At 39.8% G+C, this 21,392-nt stretch overlaps 1 protein-coding gene across 7 annotated transcripts in view; it reads left to right on the forward strand.

The window, feature by feature from the left end:
• ect2 (epithelial cell transforming 2) overlaps positions 1 to 21,392 on the forward strand; it is a 121,037-nt gene that overhangs the window by 12,154 nt on the left and 87,491 nt on the right. For 5 of the 7 annotated variants that reach the window (XM_078259477.1, XM_078259479.1, XM_078259482.1 and 2 more), the window contains exons 4-6: positions 4,634 to 4,726; positions 8,354 to 8,536; positions 10,353 to 10,442. In XM_078259477.1, coding sequence (XP_078115603.1) covers positions 4,634 to 4,726; positions 8,354 to 8,536; positions 10,353 to 10,442 — 366 coding nt within the window. The remainder of the gene's footprint in view (positions 1 to 4,633; positions 4,727 to 8,353; positions 8,537 to 10,352; positions 10,443 to 21,392) is intronic. The other 2 variants (XM_078259480.1, XM_078259478.1) reach the window with 1 other exon arrangement.

Raw genomic sequence — 21,392 nt, forward strand, 5'->3', positions numbered from 1 at the left:
TATAATTAGATGTGCAAGGTTAGGGACCAATTCTAGCACTTGGTCAGATGTGTGACAAGATATTTTACAAAACTGGCTGTCATGACACTATTATGTGTAATGGATAGAAACTTAGACCTCAGGTAAAGTGGTACCTTTTTGTTTTGTCATTAAGATATCATGAAAGATAAGACATGTCTTAAGAAGTGCCATCGCACACCAAATTACGTTCCTAACACATTACCATGTGATGTAAAAATCTTTTGTTAAAGGAGAAATCTGGCAGAAAATGAACCTAGGGGTTAATAACACATTTGTACAGAGTCGACCGTTCTCTGGGATATGTTTTCATGCTAATCGAATGTGACCAGTTTTATCGCAAACCGCCTAATTATAATAATCATTATGTCAACATGTCATGAATACAAAAAGATGTGGATTTTTTGGTTATGTCAAGTTGTCATGACAAAGACATCCTCTGTCATCCTGTTTACATACATGAAAATCACTCCCCTTTTGGCAAAATTCGCCATTTTTGGGGGGGGGGGGTAGGATTCAGTGAACTGCGAACAGGTGAGCGTGCCACCTGGATTTAACCAATCATCGAACTTCCACCTACCAATGAAACGAGTTCTAGCCAATCAGATGCAAAGTAGGGCGGGTCTTTGCCGAAATGCGAGAGTGTGGTGCCGGTGTGGTCTCCGTGGTAACGCGGCTAAAAAAAATGCAGGCAAAGTTTATCAAACTTGGATCATCTAGATACAGCTTTAGTTGAGAAAGTAGTTAAAAACAAATGGCGCTGGGCATGAATAGAGGACAAGAGGAAAAGGGTGGAGACAGGAAGCTGTTTAGCACTTTGCCTCAAATTGGGGGAGCCGGGTGCTTTCTTCTGCAGCGCATGTTCAAGGAAGATATTGTACGGCAGCAGCGCTAAGAAAGTGCTTGCTAGTCATTAGATGCTAGTAACAAAGCTTCGGTCCGTGCACTCTGTCATACGAGTAAGTTACCGGCAACGACAGCTACCGCTACCACTGCGACTGCGCCTTCACTGACCGACCGTGATACAAACAATGTGTGTGCACGTTCATAGCGGAACATGATTTATCATTAACGATGGCCGCTGTGTAAAAGCTATCTGAAGCCCAAACTGCCTTGACAAAGCTGTCTGTTTGGAATTAGCATGGCAGGTATTTAAACATAACGGCCTTGTCCCAGAGTTTAGACGTCTAGCTATATGAAAAGCTAAACAATGCAAAGATTTTAATAAATGTAAATAAAGCAGCTAATATCAACATGGACAAAATCATTAATGTACTAATTCGCTTTTTTGATGATGACCTGGCCAAAGTAACACAACATCTAGAAAGTTTTGTTTTCACAATAATTCATTGTAGGATTGATATTATTGCAATATAATCTACATTGACTCTTAATTTAACATATGGTTGGAAGAAGTAAAAATTGATCCAAAACCTTTTTAGTTTTTAAAAAGTGACTTTTATTATTGTGTAATGTCAGAAGGACTTTAACTGTTTTGCTAGTCAAATTAACTTTAAAAAGTTTCAGACTCAGGATTTTTTTTTACTTTAAGCCCTGCTCATGGCTGAAGTTAAGTTTCTCCAGCTCTCCCCAGGTTGGCAAAAAATGCATCTCAAAATGCATCAGATTGATGCTCTAAAATATGGAATATTTTTAAATTTTTCTTCCGGGGGAGCATGCCCAAGGACCCCCCTAGAGGGGTAATATACTTCTCACCTTTTTCACCCCTGACCCGTTTTCATGCCTGTGTTTAATGTCAAGTTGTCTTAATAAGGACACTCCAAAGAAATTTAATGTCAAGTTGTCATGACAAATCCATCTTCTGGTAATGTCATCCTGGTTAATGTCAACTTGTCATTACAAAGACATCCCAAACAAATTTAATGTCAACTTGTCATGACCAAGACAACTTCTGGTAATGTCACTTTGATTAATGTCAAGTTGTTATAATCAAGACAACCCAAACAATGTCAACTTGTCATGACAAAAACGGCATGACACTTAATGACAGAAGTCATAAACGTTTATGACTTGTTTATAATGTTTATGACTTGTTCATGACAGTGTCATGTCATAGTTATGACAGTGTCTTGTCACGATTATGTCATTACCTTCAAGTAAAGTGTTACCGAAAAGGGTATGTTTTAGTTATTACTTTGGCAGAGTCTACACACATATCTAACTTCAATTGAACAATATCGGTATACAGTTTGAAGAGTCGTTGTCCATTGAGCTTGACTAACCGAGTTAGGACGACTAGCATGCTACAGTTGATAGACAATAACTAGTGCACTGCCAAAACTTTCGGGGCAAAACTTGCGCTCTAGAATTTCTGTTCCGCATGTCGAAGTATCAGACATAAATAGACTTTGATGTGTTTGGGTCACAGGGCATACTGAACCAATGCCACATACCAATCCAAACGTCCCGTACTAAAACAGTTTGGGAATAGCGTGATCAGACACCCCAAGACGCAGACGCCCCAAATTACAAGCAGTTGTCTTGAATCCTGAATCTTCATCTGGTTGTCCCGAAAATTAGACTAAACCCGAGTTTTGATAAGTTATAGCCTAATAAAACATTTAACACTGAGTTGTTATGTTCCTAGTCTACATGAATTATAGCAGTTGTAGTTGTTTTTTTTGTGGCGTGCAGTAGTGCCGCAGATTGATCAATTTGCGATGCATAGCTATGATGCATAGCTATGACGTTGAATTAAAAAAATCTACGGAGGAAATTTAAACCATCCAGCATTGACAATGTGTCAATTAGGGGTGGAATGGTACACAGAAGTCACGGTTCGGTTCGTACTTCGTTTCAGACGTCATGGTTCGGTTTGATACAGTGGAGGGAAAAGCATAACAAAAACGCAGAAGGCAAATTTTTTTTTTTTATTGTGCATGTCTCAGGCTGTACCACCTAGTGTCATAAAGTCTATCCCCTGAGCTAGCTGCAACAGCCTTTAGTGTGTAAAGGAAGATGTAAACAAAGAGTACCCCACATCATCTCCAGACTCCATCTGTAACTTGTAAACAAAATAAGACAATCAGCTATTAAACTGGAAATACAGCATCTCTTATTTATGGTGAACATCAGCCAAAAAGCAGTTGTCGGGAGGGAAATACCTGTGGATCATTGCTGCCTTATGAGTTCCAAACAAAGCGTTATGCAAAGTCTGCAGGAAAGAGTTTGGCATTTAAAACTGAGGAGGCAGATGTAACACTGTTACATGAAACATAGTCATTGTTTCTTTTTCCGAAGAATTGTTCATGAACAAAAATAATAGATTTTTGGGGTTGATTGGGGTTTGACTTTCAAGTGTTTTGCTATTATTGTTTATTGACACTGAATACTATAATAATAATAATAATTACTTTAGAAAATGTTTTCAGACTTTTTCTACCACTGCCAAAACCAACATCGACAACTTAAAATGTTTTAGTTGATGAAGTAATTACATTTTAGTCAACTTTTAGTATTTTTTTAATTTAGACTTAAAGTTCCTGTTTCAAATATCCTATCAAATTATATTGAACGTTTCAGTTAATCTAGTCTCGCCAAAACCAATAATTTTGTCATTTTAGTCAAACTAATTTCACATAAGATTTTGTCTGATACATCTCATAATTAAGTGATGAAAACACGGCTGCCTACTACCCCAATACCTGTTCAACTGACTTTAGCAGTTCAGATAACAGATACTCAACTGTCAGATTGTAATAACAGACGTGAACTAAGCAATAATAATAATAATAATAGATAATACAATTGAAATTAATTGAACATAATGTATGCCTTTTCTGAATGTTTTGCAAACAGACATACAATTTTCAAATTTAGTGTTTACACATTTTGTATGTACGAAATATGATTATCATAGAAACTTGTTTTGTACAGATCATATTAACATCGGTAAATATTGGTTATCGGCCATAACGGCAATGTTAATATCGGTTGTAGGCATTGGCCAAAAATGTAATATCGGTATATCCCTAGTTTTGCTCCTAAATTTATAACTGTCATAATTTCAACGATGGCAGACTTCTGTCTACTAAACTCTATCATCTTACGGATCTAGTCATCTGTGCTGTGGAAATGACTTCCTTCTGAGGTCTCCTGATCCCTGTCAATTCTGAAGTCTTCCTGCCTAAATCCTCTATTTCTCCCTGCCAAACAGCGCAGCCATATCCAAAGACATCTGTCGACGGCTCCATCAGAGCTGTCCTGATTGCCTGGCCGACCGCGGCTGCCATCGCTTATGCAATCAACAGAAAAAGACGCGCTCCCCCATTTATTCACATCCCCTTCTTTTTCTGTCTCCCCCTGGGATTTGAACTTTTATATTAACTTTAAGGAGACATTTCTCCTCCTCCCCAGCCTACCCCCTGTGAAGCTTGATTTATTTGAAGTCACATTTCTTTAGACTTTGCGAAGACACAGACCCCATCCCGTCTCTTCCTCGCCTAAATTCCTGGGATTAATTTGTGTGAATTTGTCTCTAGCTTTCTGTTTCTCATTCTTTCTCAACCTTCTGTCCTTCCCCTCTTTTTAGTCTGCTCTCCTCCTTTCAAATGCCAGTGTTTGACATCCACTTCTTGATGATTGGTTTTTACAGGCCATCAGAGTAATGGAGGTACCAGTGGTAAAGATAAGAGAAGGCCACGCAGGCGCCGAGGAGAAAATGATGATAAAATCTATAGTCAATATGGTACAGTACAGTGTCTTCCTCTCTGTGTGTCTGACACTTTGATGGGAACTGGGGAAAGTGCCGCATGGGTCTAATTCACGCTGGGTACTCACTTTATCATTGTGCATGGCGAATTTACTGATGGTGAATGTATTTGTGGGTGAATTTTTAAATGTATGTTATGTAATACTTATAGTAATACTATTCTGATCGCTCTTTAACATATTTGTACTTAAATATCAATGCAAGTTTCTAGACTAAGAAGTAATAAAGTAATTTAAAAGGCTTTCCGTTTAGCTTCATAACAATTTCCATCTGTTAAAGTTGCTTGCACTCCCATGAAAATCTGTTTGCAAACAAGATTTTATTAGACAGTTCTTGGACTGTGGTCAATAGCAATGCACCTGAAGCTTTTGATTTTTGAGCATCTTTTCCTGTTAAAAAAATGGTTTAGCATTTTGTGAAACCTGTAAATTAGCTTTCTTTTTGAGAGAGTTGAAGATTGATAACAATTACATATTTTTGAGCTATAGTTAGGATTTGGTTTTTGTGGGAACAATATATCCCTCTGGACAGGACTTTTATGCCGCATCTCCAGTTAAAGGTGCACTATGAGTTCCTACATGACTTCACTTCTGTTGACGTTACAAGTAAATACCAAACAAAACAGAGCAAGCTCGCCCCTCCCCCCATGTTTCCGTAACTGTCAAGACTAACTGTCACTAACCCCCACCCCCTCCCCCAACCATCTTGTTGGTGATTGGCTGGAACGTGGTGTTGTATTTTGGTGCACAGCCTGTGCCCCTAGTGTTTGTTTGATGTTTACAACCCCTGTGTTGTCTCCTGAGACCGGGCATTTTCACCGTGTATTCAGGGGGCAGGCAGCTAGCGGATCAAGGAGAGATGCCTACGATTTGAGACAAAAATGAAATTACGCTGAAACCATGCAGGAACTCATAGTGCACCTACAGAGGCGCTAGCATGGCTGTAGACTCTTAAGCCTTATTCGCACGGGACTAGTATTACCAGGGGACCTCTGATCATAGACACAACCTCCACAATTATTACTAATTTGAGGTCCTAAAATAATACTTGTCCAATGTGAATTGGGCTCAAGTCTAGTTACATTTCTGTTTATGTACAGATTAAACAAACGAGACATAACATGTTCCCTAGTGAGCTGTAGAAGTATTGGTAGGTATATTTTTAAACATTGGACAGAGCCAGGCTAGCTGTTTTACCCTGCTCCAGGTGTTACGCTAAGGGTATTAATCTGCTCATGTCACCTTTTTTAGAAAGAAAGCAAATAAGTGTTTTGCCAAAAATGTTAAACTATTAAAGCGTAACTCTCGCCAAAATGCAACCTAGGGTCTTTTTGTGAATGTACCCAAGTCAAACTTTCGTTTAAAAGCATATTTAGGACGGAAGCGCCACTTTTAAGATGTACCGTATTTTCGTTTTTCGGTCAAATGGCCGGAATGGGAGTAATGGGGACATTTTTATGCTATCTTCAAAATAGCTATTTTTAAAACACTAAGAAGGCTCGAAACAACATGAAACTTTGCTCCAAGTATCACCAGGGGCTCTACACATGAACTTGAGCATTGAGAACATTGTTTGTGTACCCAGAGTTTACTAAAAAGAGGTTTTGAACAACTCGCCGTAGCTCGTTTCCGGCCACTACCACCTCGGCAGTCAAAACAAGTCGATATCGAAACAAGTAGCCACAGATTTAGTATATCCCTTGTGCACCGGTGTAGAGCCCCTGGTGATACTTGATAAACGAAAGTTTGACTCGGGTACATTCACAAAAAGACCCTAGGTTGCATTTAGGCAAGAGTTATGCTTTAACACGGGTGTCAAAAGCAATGTGGATCCTAACATTGTAATAATACATGTCAGTGTTTTGCCAAAAATGTTAAACTATTAACACTGGTATCAAAAGGTGTGTGTGTAATTTGTTTCATTAGCAGGTTTACAGTTGGCACAAACATTTCACCCATTCCAGCACTTTCAGCTCTGCCAATAAGCAGCCTGACAGTTTGTGATTTAATTTTTCCTCTCTTTTATTGAAGTCATGGATTCAACCAATCTATTCTTATTCAGAGGAACACATTCTCTCTTCTGAGGTGGCAGAATTCATGCAGCACTGAGTATGGTTTCTGTATGGCACAAAGAGAGATCATTTTATTGTGTCTGTACTGTATGTGTAAGAGTTAATGATCGTGTAGTGCAGTCTGTTTTACACATATTTTTCTTGATGGATTTAAGATGTTGGCAAAGCTTCTCTGACCTTGGTTCATTGACACAAAGAACATATTTCACAAAATAACAATGAAAATCTCAATCAAAATCCTTTTTAAAAACCGCTTACTGGCACCAACCTTTCTTATTCAAGTTATGGTTTGATTAATGCTTATTGTGTTGCAGTGTACTTACTAGCTTACATTTAAGTGGAGAACCAGTTCGGTATTAAAAAGATGCAAATATTTGGTCTCGAATTAAAGCTTTAAGGATTCCATATTTTTCTAATTGTCAATAAATCTTAAAAAAAATATTGAAACCAACAATTGATTTGTCCTACTAACAAGTTTTGTCTGTGTATCCAAAGGCTAACATATCTTATTCCAGAAAATCCTGAAATGTCCTTACTAAGTCTTTTAATATTTCTAGCCAAGCTTGTGTAATGTTCGTCCTCTTTCACAATTTAATCATTTTGACACATCACTGAACAGCATGGTAGCCTAATGGTAATATGGTGTGGAAAAAAACTTAGCATTTACCATTTTGCACTATCAGGGTAATTGGTATTTACAAATAATAGATACTGTATAGATAGTTACCGCTACTGTGCATAATTAATTTGGAAATGTACATATCACCCCTGCTATTGTTTGATGGCTACAGATATTTAATATACTCATACTCCGACTTTTACAATTTTATTAAAGTTAAACGTGAAATTAAAAAACAAAATAGTAACCACAAGATACTCTTAACAGAGAGAAAGTACCTGAACTCCTGAAAAAATCATGCAGTTTTAGTAGTTTGTTGAGTTAGGTATAACTTTATATACTTTGTGAAAGCTCTACAAGAGTGTTTTAGCATTTCTAAGCTCACTGTTTTGGTTTTATGGCATGCTAATTTTCAGTTATGTTTATTTTCACAGCTTTTCTCAATCAAGTTTTTTTGTCTATAGTGGAGACCAAAACAGAGCTAAACGGAAAATAAGTATTTGACTTAGATTCACCAGCATAACAATGTAAAAGGTCCATAATCTAACAAACTTATGTGATGTTTAGGTTGTCGTGAGTTCTGCTTCCAAGCAGCCCTCTAATGCAACTTTGGAAATTAGCCTACATATTTTGTATGAGTCTCAATAGGGAAGTTGTAATTTTTTAAATATGGACTAACAGTGTTGGTTTGGGTCTTTAATGGGATTTATTGACAGTCAAAAAAAATAATTCCAGTATTATTCTTAAATTTTTCTCTGGTTTTTACTCATTACATTATCAATGTCCAACAAGGCTATATCTCTGGTTTTGGTGATTTATTTGTGCACACTGAATGTTCTTTCAGTTCTCTCATTCTTTTAACAGTCTGTCATGCGCTACTTTATTTCTCTGTTTTGTAAATCTTTCTATTCAGGACATTAACACCCCATGCATAATGACAGACAACGTCCAGGAGTTTGGAGATGGAAACAACACTGATTTCGAAACGGTGTTCGTCCTCACAGACTTTGATTCTTCTGACTACAACTATCTCTACAAACACGACAACCGCATTGTTGGGCCTCCTGTTGTGCTACACTGTGCTGCGAAGGAGGAAGTAAGTTATTGATATACAACATACATCATTCGTCACATACAATTGCCAGTACATTGTAGTGAAATTTAATTACTGCATTTAACCCATCCTAAGTATTAGGAGCAGGGATGGAAAACTTTTTTGTTCACCTGCCACTGTGGCTGGTGGATTTCAAAATCTACCAACTCTCAACTTTTTTTACCAGCTACTTTTTTTTGTTTTTGTGCTTAACTGCATGTGAAAAATAATACAAGATCTACAATACTCAAGCATGTTTATGTCACGAGGTAAAGTCTTAAGGAAAATACTAACATTCTCTTTCTCTCATGCACACACATAGCACACTCACACAAACCCACACATGAACCATGAAGTTACATTTAGCCCTAATGAATCAAAAACAAAAATATTCCTCCACCCAACCTCATTCCATTCTGATCTTTTACTGGTTTATCTTTCACCATGTCATACTTTATCAGATCATACTTGAACAGGAGCTACACCAAAAAGAAGATAAACTATTACATAAGGCAGTGGCATTACAACATAAAGTCCCACTCCAGACACATTTTAAAGTATATAAACTACTCTTATGATCAATATTTTTTTAACATTGTTAACCCACATAAAAAGTAAAATTTAAATTCTAAAATGGGCTGGAAGTGCATCTACCCTTTCTCCCTCATTGAGCAATTCTGGATCTGGCCTGGCCCCGCCTACCTTGCTTATGCTTGCGATTGGTTGAGACTCGTTTGGTGACTACATTCTAGCATCTACCTCAGGTTGACCGGTAAAACAACAGCGCATTTAGAGGACATTGGAGATTTAGGCATGGCTTATCATGTTTGAGCCTCGCGCTGGATTCAGACAGGAGGAGGAGGGATGGCCGTCTTGTGTTGCCCCACTGTGGGGCAACGGCCGAGCTTGCCGAGCTCGCGGTCTGCAACTATAAGGGCATCCTGTCTGACATCTGACTCGTTGACTACATAACGAACAGAAATTGTCAAGCTTGTCTCGCCGTAAGCTAACCAATAAAGGTGTGTCTCCTCTAAAAGTGGCTGAGTGAAACAGTATGCTGTGTTTATTTACCCACCACCATGGTTGGTAGGTTGCTAATTTCCATCCCTGAATAGGAGCAGTGGACAGCTATACATACAGCATCCAGGGAGCAACTTGGGGTTCAGTGTCTTGCTCAGGGACACTTTGACATGTAGCCGGATGAGCCTGGGATCGAACCGCCAATATTGTGGTTGACGAGTGACCACACTAACTAAAGAATTTACACTTTTACTCTAAAATCTCCGTCAGAGAAATGTTTTTCATGTGGGGATGCCCAACCAGAGACGGGCCTGAGAGGAACCTTGATTTTGAAAGAGCAGATTGCAAAAAATACATTATGACTTTGAACAGGATAATGCACAGGAGCTTCCTCTGCCTGCTGAGTTGTCTGTCTGACAGAGACTTCAAATAGGATGCTAATGTCGAACAATGTGTCCTGACTGTGGCTTCTATCAAACAGAGCGCTCGGCACATTTGTCAGCTGAAGACAGCACACACAAACACGTTTAGACTGCATTGTAATATAAAGAAGTATATCTCTTGATAACAGAAGAAATTGTCTTAGGCCCTTTTGTAGTTTTTGACCCGTCAGGCAAAACTATTAGGTGTAGGAGTAAGCAGGAATTTCATTAGGAATTTCAAAGATTTAGAGGAGTCTTTCAGTGAATTGTTAATCATATTGGTAAAAACAAAAAGCAATTGCATTAAAGGTTTTCAAATGTAATTTTGTACTTAATTCAAAGTTTTTGTTGATATTTGCTTTTTCCCTTCCCCACAGCCTCTACAGTTTTCATGTCGTCCTCTCTACTCCACTACAATGCTTAACCTGTCGCTGTGTTTCACTGGCTTTAGGAACAAAGATGAAATGGTGGGTATATGAACTTAACATTAGCAATTTTACCTTTCTTTGTGAATGGATGATAATTTAGGTACTTTCTTTGTTCTTAATTCTTCTTCGTAGAACGATCTGTGTTGTTAATAGCACTCAAGCTTTTCTAAACAAGTCTTTTAGGGAACATCATTCCAGTTGCCTTGCTACAGAATTTCAGTAAGTATCCATATTGTAGTGAAACACTTACTAATGAGATTTTTTCGTGGTGTGCTGGATTCCCTTGTTAATGTCCGCGGTGACTTCACCAAAGGTTACCTCAGTCACAAACTACCCAAATACAGACAGTTTATTAAATGTCCAACCAGAGAGGAGAATATTTTGGATCACTGTTACACAACAGTCAGCAATGATTATCACACACTTACCCGCGCTGCACTGGTTCACTCAGACCATGCCATCGTCCACTTGATTCCCTCATACAGGCAGAAGTTAAAACTTTTGAAACCTGTTGTGAGGACATGATCTAAGAAGTGGACCAGTGAAGCTGTGGCGGATCTTCAGTTGTGTTTGGACTGCACAGATGGGATGTTTTCAGGACTGCTAACAACAGCTTGGATGAGCACACAGAGGCTGTGGGGTCATATATTAGTTTCGGTGAGGACAGCTGTATACCAACACGCACCACTAAGAGGTTCAATAACAAGCCCTGGTTTACAGCCAAACTCAGACAGCTAAGGTTGGTTAAGGAAGAGGGGTTTAGAAAGGCAGTGAGATGCTTAAAGTGTACTCTGAGAAACTCCAACAAGTTTTCAGCTAATGACTCAATTTCTGTCTGGATGAAACTAGGCAGCTTTAACAACAGCAGAGCGGAGCGGTTCAATTAATTTCTGAACGGTCCGCTGGCAGTGGGTTGTTCACTAGTAAAAACCCAGCGTTAAACGTATGAAAATAAGTTCTGTTTAAGTCTCTCTGCCGCTCTTACTCCCTCTCTCTGGCATGAGACACTCGTCTCCTAGTCTCGCTTTGCCAGACTTTCCACTACAGCGCTGCGGAGGAGGGTCTGGCTAATCCACACAGTGTTCCGGAATGGGAGAAAATGCTTTTTTTTTTAAACCAATCGTCGATCGTCTTGAACGGTGGTGCTAAGAGGCTAAAAATAGCCTCTGGAAGGAACTTGTTTTGGTGGAACGTGTACGTTCAAAAGTTAGGGTTACTTATTGGACAGATCACTCTAGCTAGCTGTCTTGATTTACCCTGCAGAGAACTGAGGAGCAGTTAACCCTAGTCCTCATAAATCAGCCAGAGTTTAAAATTCCAACAAAGTGGAGGGTACTGGACATCTGGCCGAAAAGAGTGAAATCCGGCGGAATTTCCGGCAGCAACAGAGTAATGCTGGAAGTGGACCGTCGTGGATATAGACTACTCATCTCCAGACTGCAGTTTAGTGTGGCTGCTGTGGAGTGCGAATATCTCCTTTTTTTTTTTTTTTTTCTTCTAAAAATGAGTTGTGAAGCCAACTGTCAAGCCCAACTTTACTTTTAATAAAATCAAACAAAGAGAAATGTTCTCCCCTCGTCATAAAATAATCAACAATCGATACTAGAGTAACCTACTTCCTTGTCCAGTTGCTGCAATAAATATGCAAAGGAGAAATCTGTCTGCACAAAATATCTGTGTCAAGTGTTTGATGGTTATTTATTTGTGCTTTAGAACGTAATCACTGCGAAACAATCATAAAATAATCTTTATTTCTCTCTCCCTACTGTACAATGACAAAGTCAGGTAGCTACAAAACATTAGATCTGCTGGTATACAGATTGCCTGGAGTATGTGATGTTAGCTGTTCACTAGGGCTGTTGGAACAAATACCGAAATTCAAATATAATTTGAATAGTAAAAAAATCAATAATATTCGACTGTGACTTTTTTTATAAATATGTTGGCAAATGTAAGCTAATCTCCCTTTTCTCGCCTTGGCCTACCCGCATGCGTCACTCATGTCACGTCTTATGAACAATAACTTGAGTGAGAAACACAAGGCATTGTGAGGTCTAAGCTAACGTTACGTACCGTACGTTAGTACAACATTACGGAGCTAACGTTACATACCCAGTTAACTTGGTACAAAAGGGAGTGACAGGCTGCGGCTGGAAATAGTAACGAAGGACGGCAAATAGTTTTAACATGACTTTAAAATAGGTTGACCAGACGTCCCCGGTTACCGGGGACAGTCCCCGGTTTCGGCTGGAGCTGTCCCCGGAAATGTCCCCGTTATTCACTGACTGGGTCAAGAAGAGGCAGGTTTAGCTCTTTTAGGAACTCCTGGCACTGTGTCGGATCTGGGTTGCAGGAGGACTCGTACAACTTTGAGTAGAAGGATTGAAAAGTGGCGTTGATATCCTTAGGATTTGTTGAGATACCTCGGTCTGTGCAGATGCTACTGATAGTAGCTCTGGATTCGCTTTGTTTTAATTTCAGAGCAAGCAATTTGCTTGGTTTACAGCCATTAAAATAGTAATTTTGCCTCACTCTGTGCATTATGAATTCAGCTCTCCTTCTTAGCAGATCATTCAGCTCTGTTCGACTTGTGACTAGAAGAGTCTGTGTAGATTTAGAAAAACAAATGAGACTTCTCTAACGATTTACAGCGTTCTTCCAACTCCGCAATCCTTGCCTCTCTTTTCCTCTTCAAGTTGACCACGAAGGAAGATTTGAAAAGTCTAATAAATCCTTTAGTTGCCTGCCATGTACAGGTGCTGGTCATATAATTAGAATATCATGAAAAAGTTGATTTATTTCAGTAATTCCATTCAAAAAGTGAAACTTGTATAATGTATACATTCATTCCACACAGACTGATATATTTCAAGTGTTAATTTCTTTTAATTTTGATGATTAGAACTGACAACTACTGAAAACCCCAAATTCAGTATCTCAGAAAATTAGAATATTGTGAAAAGGTTCAATATTGAAGACACCTGGTGCCACACTCTAATCAGCTAATTAACTCAAAACACCTGCAAAGGCCTTTAAATGGTCTCTCAGTCAAGTTCTGTAGGCTACACAATCACGGGGAAGACTGCTGACTTGACAGCTGTCCAAAAGATGACTATTGACACCTTGCACAAGGAGGGCAAGACCCAAAAGGTCATTGCTAAAGAGGCTGGCTGTTGACAGAGCTCTGTGTCCAAGCACATTAATAGAGAGGCGAAGGAAAAGATGTGGTAGAAAAAAGTGTACAAGCAATAGGGATAACCGCATCCTGGAGAGGCTTGTGAAACAAAACCCATTCAAAAATGTGAGGGACATTCACAAAGAGTGGACTGCAGCTGGAGTCAGTGCTTCAAGAACCACCACACACAGACATATGCAAGACATGGGTTTCAGCTGTCGCATTCCTTGTGTCAAGCCACTCCTGAACAAGACACAGCGTCAGAAGTGTCTCGCCTGGGCTAAAGACAAAAAGGACTGGACTGCTGCTGAGTGATCCAAAGTTATGTTCTCTGATGAAAGTACGTTTTGCATTTCCTTTGGAAATCAAGGTCCCAGAGTCTGGAGTCCATTGCTTGAAGTCCAGTGTAAAGTTTCCACAGTCAGTGATGGTTTGGGGTGCCATGTCATCTGCTGGTGTTGGTCCACTGTGTTTTCTGAGGTCCAGGGTCAACGTAGCCGTCTACCAGGAAGTTTTAGAGCATTTCATGCTTCCTGCTGCTGACCAACTTTATGGAGATGCAGATTTCATTTTCCAACATGACTGGGCACCTGCACACAGTGCCAAAGCTACCAGTACCTGGTTTAAGGACCATGGTATCCTTGTTCTTAATTGGCCAGCAAACTCTATGGGATATTGTGAAGAGGATGATGCGATGTGCCAGACCCAACAATGCAGAAGAGCTGAAGGCCACTATCACTATCTCATAACACCTGAGCAGTGCCACAGACTGATCGACTCCATGCCACGCCGCATTGCTGCAGTAATTACAGTAAAGGAGCCCCAACTAAGTATTGAGTGCTGTACATGCTCATACTTTTCATGTTCATACTTTTCAGTTGGCCAACATTTCTAAAAATCCTTTTTTGTATTGGTCTTAAGTAATATTATAATTTTTGGAGATACTGAATTTGGGATTTTCATTAGTTGTCAGTTATAATCATCACAATTAAAAGAAATGAACATTTGAAATATATCACTCTGTGTGATGAATGAATATAATATACAAATTTCACTTTTTGAATGGAATTACTGAAATAAATCAACTTTTTCATGATATTCTAATTATATGACCAGCACCTGTATATGCAGGGTCAGAAACTGAGTTGGTATTAATTGATATAAATTCACCCAGTTTGGTTCTAAATTCTGCATCAAAAACTGTGTTCTGGAGAAGGGAATTATTAAATTGCCATCTCCTAGATCTTTCTCCTAACATATCACAACGGAATGTGGTTATCAGCGCATTGTGATCAGACAGAATTGCTGGTTCTATCGTTGTTGTGTGAAACATTGCCTTAAGCTCACTGGAGCACAAAATACAATCAGTGCGGGAGTGGGTGAGGTGACATGTGGAAAAAAAGGTGTAGTCCTTGCTAGTAGGGTTGTGCATCCTCCATAGATCTGTAAGCTGGTGTGAATCCACAACTGCTTTTAACATGTCTGATATATGTTTCTGGGCTTTTGTGTGATTGACCCCTGATCTATCCTGCATACTGCATTCATGTCTCTCCCTATAATTAGTGAATATTCATTGAGAGAGCAATTCATTGGTTAGGCGCGGGAAAAAACTTTCATTATGTGTAGAGGGTGCATATACCGAAACAAAGGCTATTTTCCTACTCCTTATCATGGTACATATACAAGATATCCTGCCTGATAAGTCTTTACTGCTTTTGTCTAGGTGAGTGCGCATTTCCGCGACAGCAACACAATGGAGCCCTTGGTTTTGGTGTCGTCACTAGATGAGGCAGCAACCTTGAAGTATTTATTTTGTAAACGATTTACATCTCTTTTACGTAAATGTGACTCCTGTATAAGCGCCACGTCTGTTTTTCCTTCTTAAATAGTCCAGGAATTTAGCTCGTTTGATCGGCCCATTTAGCCCCATACTGTTGACTGAAAGGATTGAAAGCTCAGCCATCTTCAAATGGCTGACAAATCTGTAGCAAAGGATGAACTGTTAGCTCTGAGCAAGGTGTGGAGAAAACATAAAAAATAAAATAAATCCCCTAACCATCTGAGACCGCAGACCCCCTCCACTCTCTGTAAGATGCGTGACCACATCAAACGCAGTTCGCGCAAAACTCCAGCTCAAAACTGCACCTCCTGTCTTAAGTCACAGGTTAATTGAAAAAGGTCTAGTCAATTCTTATGTTAAACATGAACAATGTTATAAACACCTTAGAACTAGGTCTCTAGTGAAAATCAATTTCTGGAATAAGCTATGTGAAAAACACACCAATCTAGTTGGAGCAACAAACAGACCGCATCCATCATTTTCTTTCAGTCTGGCTAAATGTTAACAAGCATAGACTGTAAACTGACCAGCTAGTATTTATCATGTATTTTCAGTCTGGTTAAGTGTCCCTTTTAAAGCTTGGCTCCGAAACCTACACACAGTGTCCTCCAGTCAAACTCAGTTCAGTAGCCCAGATACCGTTAGTCCACAGGTCCACTGGCACCGAACGCGAAGTCCCACCGCCGCCCTCCAGTTCCTCTGTCGGCAACAGTCCGCGGCGCGGGGCGGCCCGTCCTCCACATCCAATTCCAGACAGAAAATACCCGGCTCCGCGGCTGCAGCGAAGGCGAACTCTCCCTCCCTGGATCGCTCCCAGGGCGGCCAGGTGGACTAATGAGTCTGAGTTGCGTTCAGAGTGTAGCTCGTGTTGTCTCTTCAAGCTCCCGAAGCCGCTGGATTGTGAATGTGACGCAGTCAGGTTGCTCCGGCTCACATACCATAATTATATGGTTAATTATATAACACTCCCTTCACTACGTTGTAGATCACTGATTTAGGCATACTTAGTTGCTTTTCCAACACCTGAGCGATTAAGTCCTCCATGTTAGGGATCGCGTTAACATCAGTTGCCGCCATGCTAGCAGATTTCTCTGAACGAGTAGATAGTTTAGGCGACGAGATCTGCCTTTTTATGCCTGCAGGCGTTTCACTGAGTCACTGTGATAACAGACAAAATGATTTGGCGTCGAAGAAAAAGTAATAGACCTGGTTATTTAATGAAATGCGGAGCTGAGTGCAGGAACTCTAGCCTCTTGCGACCATAGTGGGTGCTGGTCATGTGATCACCCCCTGAAAGAGGTATTAAAAACCCACTACTGTCATTTTGAAAGACCTTGCAGCCATGACTCCATTCAACAGCTCCAGCCCTTCTGTCACACCCCTGTAGTTGTAGGGGCCTCGTCAATGCCCACCCCAGAGTGGTATCCATATATACTCAGTTGCTGGTTTATTAGGCACACCTATCAAAAGCTAATGCAGTCTAAAACAACCTTGCATTATCCACCTTCATGAAGTTCATAGTATTTAGCCATTTTGGCAGCTATAGTTATGGTGCTATTGAATTATACCATGTTATGAGAAGGGTTTATAACATTTTGTCTATTTATAGGGGTAGACTAAATACTAGAAACACTTAATATAACGCAATACAATTCAACAGCATTGCAAACTTCAGCCATCAAAATATCCATAAAGTTGAACACCTTACCAAAACATTTTAATCAAAACCTAAATGTTAAAACCGACGTGAAGGTTGAACTTATTGCATTTTTAGATTGCAGATAGTATTGGACTGCATTGGTTTTAACTAATTCATTTTTACACTGTATGTCTCAGTATAGTCAAATGTTTCTGCCGTTTGTCAAAAATGTGTCAGTTCATCTCATATTCTCTCTGGTTAATATTACTGTATAATAATAATATTCTAACACATTTCCACTAACTGCCTAGTATACATGGTATTTGGAAATCAAATGCAATTCAAATCAGTAGTGTCAGGTATGCAGAGTAGAGGACTGCATTGGTATTGGGGTCCCGCGGGACCCAACCCAAATCTCGTGGGAGCAGGCGGTTTTATGCGGGCTGCGGCTGGGAGCGGGCAGGGTCCTGGGATTTAGGAGCACTGCTCCTGATCGGCTTTTGTGTTAGGTTCACCTAGCTAGGTTTCATAAGAAAATCAGCCATGCACACGGTGCATACAGTTAAACACCAGCCAAACGCTTTATTAACACTCCTCTACTCCCTCTCTCTTACTTCTTTCCCACTGCACTGCACCCCGCCCCTTTTCTCCTACGGCGACCTGAGGGATACAATCAACAGGGACTTTAAAGGCTGTTTTCCACTGGGTGCATCTGCTAGGCCTGCACGATATTGAAAAAAAACGACATTGCGATATTGTTTTTCCTGCGATATATATTGCGATATGAAAAAAGACTAAATTTTACAATTTCTTCATTCTCGACTACTGGGGTGATTTTGTAGGAGAGTGCATCTACATATACAATAAAAATGAAAAAGGAACTTTTCTAATGTGAACCATTCTTTGTTGCACTTTAATGCTTTACACCAAAGCGCTGTAACAACTCTTCTGAAGAGATTTTGGAGGGAAATTAGGTACAAATACACTGGTTGACTGACATGACACCATTGTACAGTGCTTAACATGAGTGAATACATCTGTGCTATAGTTGACTAAAAAGAGGAATAAAAAAAATCATCTTGGAAATTAATCTTTATGCCTTAATTAAAAAAATGAGGTTTTATTTCAGTTAGCCTAATAGCTGGTTTGATTTGCATTGAGAGATGATCTTATGTAAAGTACCCCATTCCAGTCTCTAGGTATGGTGAAGGGTATGTGATGATGTGGGGCTATTTTAATTCCAAATGCCAAGGGAACTTTATCAGGATGCATAGTATCCTGGATCCATGAAATAACTGGCCTTTTAAAAATAAAAATCTGCCTGCCTCTATGGGAATTTTACATAGGGGTGTACTTACTTATGCCCCCTATATTTTAAGGAAAAACACTTATTTACAGGGTGTCCGTGGGGTTTTAAAAAGTATTAAAAGGTAGTAAATCAAATTAGTAAAAATTAAGGCCATTAAGAGGTATTAAAAGGTATTAATCGCCATTTTATGAGGTATTCATTTTTTGAATAATTTTTTTTGCAAACTATAAGTTGTCCATTTGTTTTATTATGTCTATTTAAGTTGATCTTGTAAAGTTTGTGTGATATATCCTATCCTGCATCGGGTGATAGCCTATCTTAGCCTGACAAGCCAGACCCACATCAAGATGTTGGGTCTGGGAACTCACCATTGGCAGGGCTTAATCCGAGGTGCGGGATAAACGGTTGTCTTTCAAATTCCCCGGTTGTCTTTCAAATTCCCTCTGTACGCTACAACCAAGCAGAGCAACGAAGAAGGTAGCGGAGCTAGTTGATAGATTAAACTTTTGCCGTATCCGGTCGGCAAAACTCTGAACACACCTTACTTTTTTTAAGAATGACTTCAGTGCCGTTCTTTGTTCCTTTCTTAAAGAAAAGCTTAACTCCAAGTCTTCAGAGTCGTGGCCAAAGCCGATTCCAACGACCGCTGTTCCCAGCAGCAGCAGCTCTTCTTTGTTTTCAAGTTTGTATCCCACAAAGATGAACAGAGATCTGAGTGGTGCATCTCACAGATGAAGAGTATAGTGCAAACATTCCTCCAGGGCAAGCAGTTGGCAGGTGGCATCTCAGCTGGTAAGAAAATATTACCAGCATTAGAAGTGGATAGGTTATTCAGATTGATTAAGGACATGTGTTAGCGGTCTAAATGTGCAAGGTGGTTTTGTGCATTCTCTTTAACAGTGTGGAAGTGTCATTGCTTTTATCTAAATCATTTATTTGAACAAGTTCTGAAAAAATATACTATGTACTCCTAGCTCTCTATGTAGATGCTGTGATGGTTGACAGTGTTTCCTCTAGAATTGTTTTCAGCAGCGGGGGTGGGGGTAATTGAATGTCAAAAAGTAACGTTACCTGAAAACAGCTTGTAGATTCTTTTTAGCATCTCACATCACACTTTCAGTCACTATGACCACTACTACTACGGTCAGAAACATTGACTGTGCCAAAATATGAACAATAACGTCGCTGTCAATGGGATTATCTGCTAACGTTAGCTACCGACCGTTACCTTAAAACCATCCAGCAAATAGACGGTGCCGTTACCTGAAACCGGTGATTTAACGTCACCGCTCATTTTACACATAGTTTAACAACAAAACAAAACGCTGAGTGAACATTACGAACTACGTTTTTCATGTTGGTTTTGAGCGGTATGCACCCTTCGTGGGGAAGAAAAAGCAATTCAATTGAAGCACTTACTATGAGATCACAGGTTCACTTAGTTTCAAATGGTTATAATGGCATCACAAGTTCAAACGGTGAATGCTTGTATGTATGTCTGTTTTCTTGTATTTCACTTCAGTTGCGTCATGGAATATTTTCTATGTGTACTCATTTGGGTGTCTATACATACAGAAGAAGGTTCACTTAGTTTTAAGTGGTTATAATGGCATCAGTGAATGCTTGTTTCTTTGAACTGATTTAATATATCATTTTATTTCATCTATTCATTTTATTCTAAAGATGAAATAAATGCAAGATGGGTTAGGGTTGCAAGATGTTTCCAAAGTCAGTGAGTCTCAATCTATTCTGTTGACTTTCCCTATCTGCATTGTTCTATTGGCCTAGAGGGTATAGTTTTATAAATCTCAAACTCCGTTTAATGGTTAGAAAACGTGTTGCCGCATAAACCTGCAACTCAATGGTGTGTTGGTTTTAAAAAATATTGAAGGTATTAAAAATTGTATTAAAAGGTATTGAATTTACCTCCAGGATTTCTGTATATACCCTGATTTATTTACGATACATTATTCATTCACAAAGAAAATTGGTGTCCTTTATTTATGGAATTAAGATCAATTTCCAAAAGATGATCTTTTATTCCTCTTTTTAGTCAACTTTAGCATGGGTGTATTCACTTATGCTGAGCACTGTAGTCACATAATACTATTAATCCAGGCTAAAGTGAATGATAATAATGCATGCATGTTGCTTCCTCTAAATTTCAGGGTGTGGTCGACTAGCAGGGCCTGCTTGTTTGATAAGTTGATCAACAGTGATTGTGATTAGTGGTTCGCTGTGCATGCAGACCTGCATGTCACACACTAGAAACAAACTCTGTATTCAAGAACACTTAAAGCAGTGTAAATTACGTCATATCAGACACAGACTTCTGTTATGTTATGTTTCCAGCGTGGCTCCGAACCGTAATGTTAGTTGGGAAAGATACCTTATTTCTTCAGGCTAACTATATTAGCTTTAGCCTGGCTGGTAGCAGCTTTGTGCGGTGAAAAATGGCCGGCCGCTAACAATCATGTAAAAGGAGAACGGTGAAAGTTTACTTTTCTATCAGGCAGCAAAAAAGTTTTAGCGTCAACAGCGCAACGACCTGCGATGTGACCATCGCGCATGCGCACATTGCGATGTAGACGATGAAACAAAATATTGTGCAGCCCTAGCATCTGCGCTGTGTTCCGGAGGCGCAGCGGCACCCGCGAGCAGTCGCGGCAATTCAAGTCAATGCTTGATATTCCACCACCCCGTCCCTCTGGGAGGGGAGAAGACACAAAATCAATGGTCAATCTATTGACATTTTATCTAATGTTTGTGGATGCTACGGGAACAGAACACACATTGCGGGAAATCACTGGTCAGAATTACACTAGGAGCGGGCAGGAGCGAGATGGGGAAAACTAGAACCGCAAGCAGTTGGAACGGGGTCCAAGCCTCATCGCGCCAGTCGCCCCGACGACAGGGAGCGTGCGAAAGCGGAACCCAAAGCGTGATGATGGGGAGGCAAACGTCAGGAAATATCGAGAGGTGTGAGCTGCAAGGTCTGCGGTACATTGCCATTGCAAATATCCCAT

The sequence above is a fragment of the Sander vitreus genome, chromosome 9, assembly GCF_031162955.1.
Source record: "Sander vitreus isolate 19-12246 chromosome 9, sanVit1, whole genome shotgun sequence".
NCBI lineage: Eukaryota > Metazoa > Chordata > Actinopteri > Perciformes > Percidae > Sander > Sander vitreus.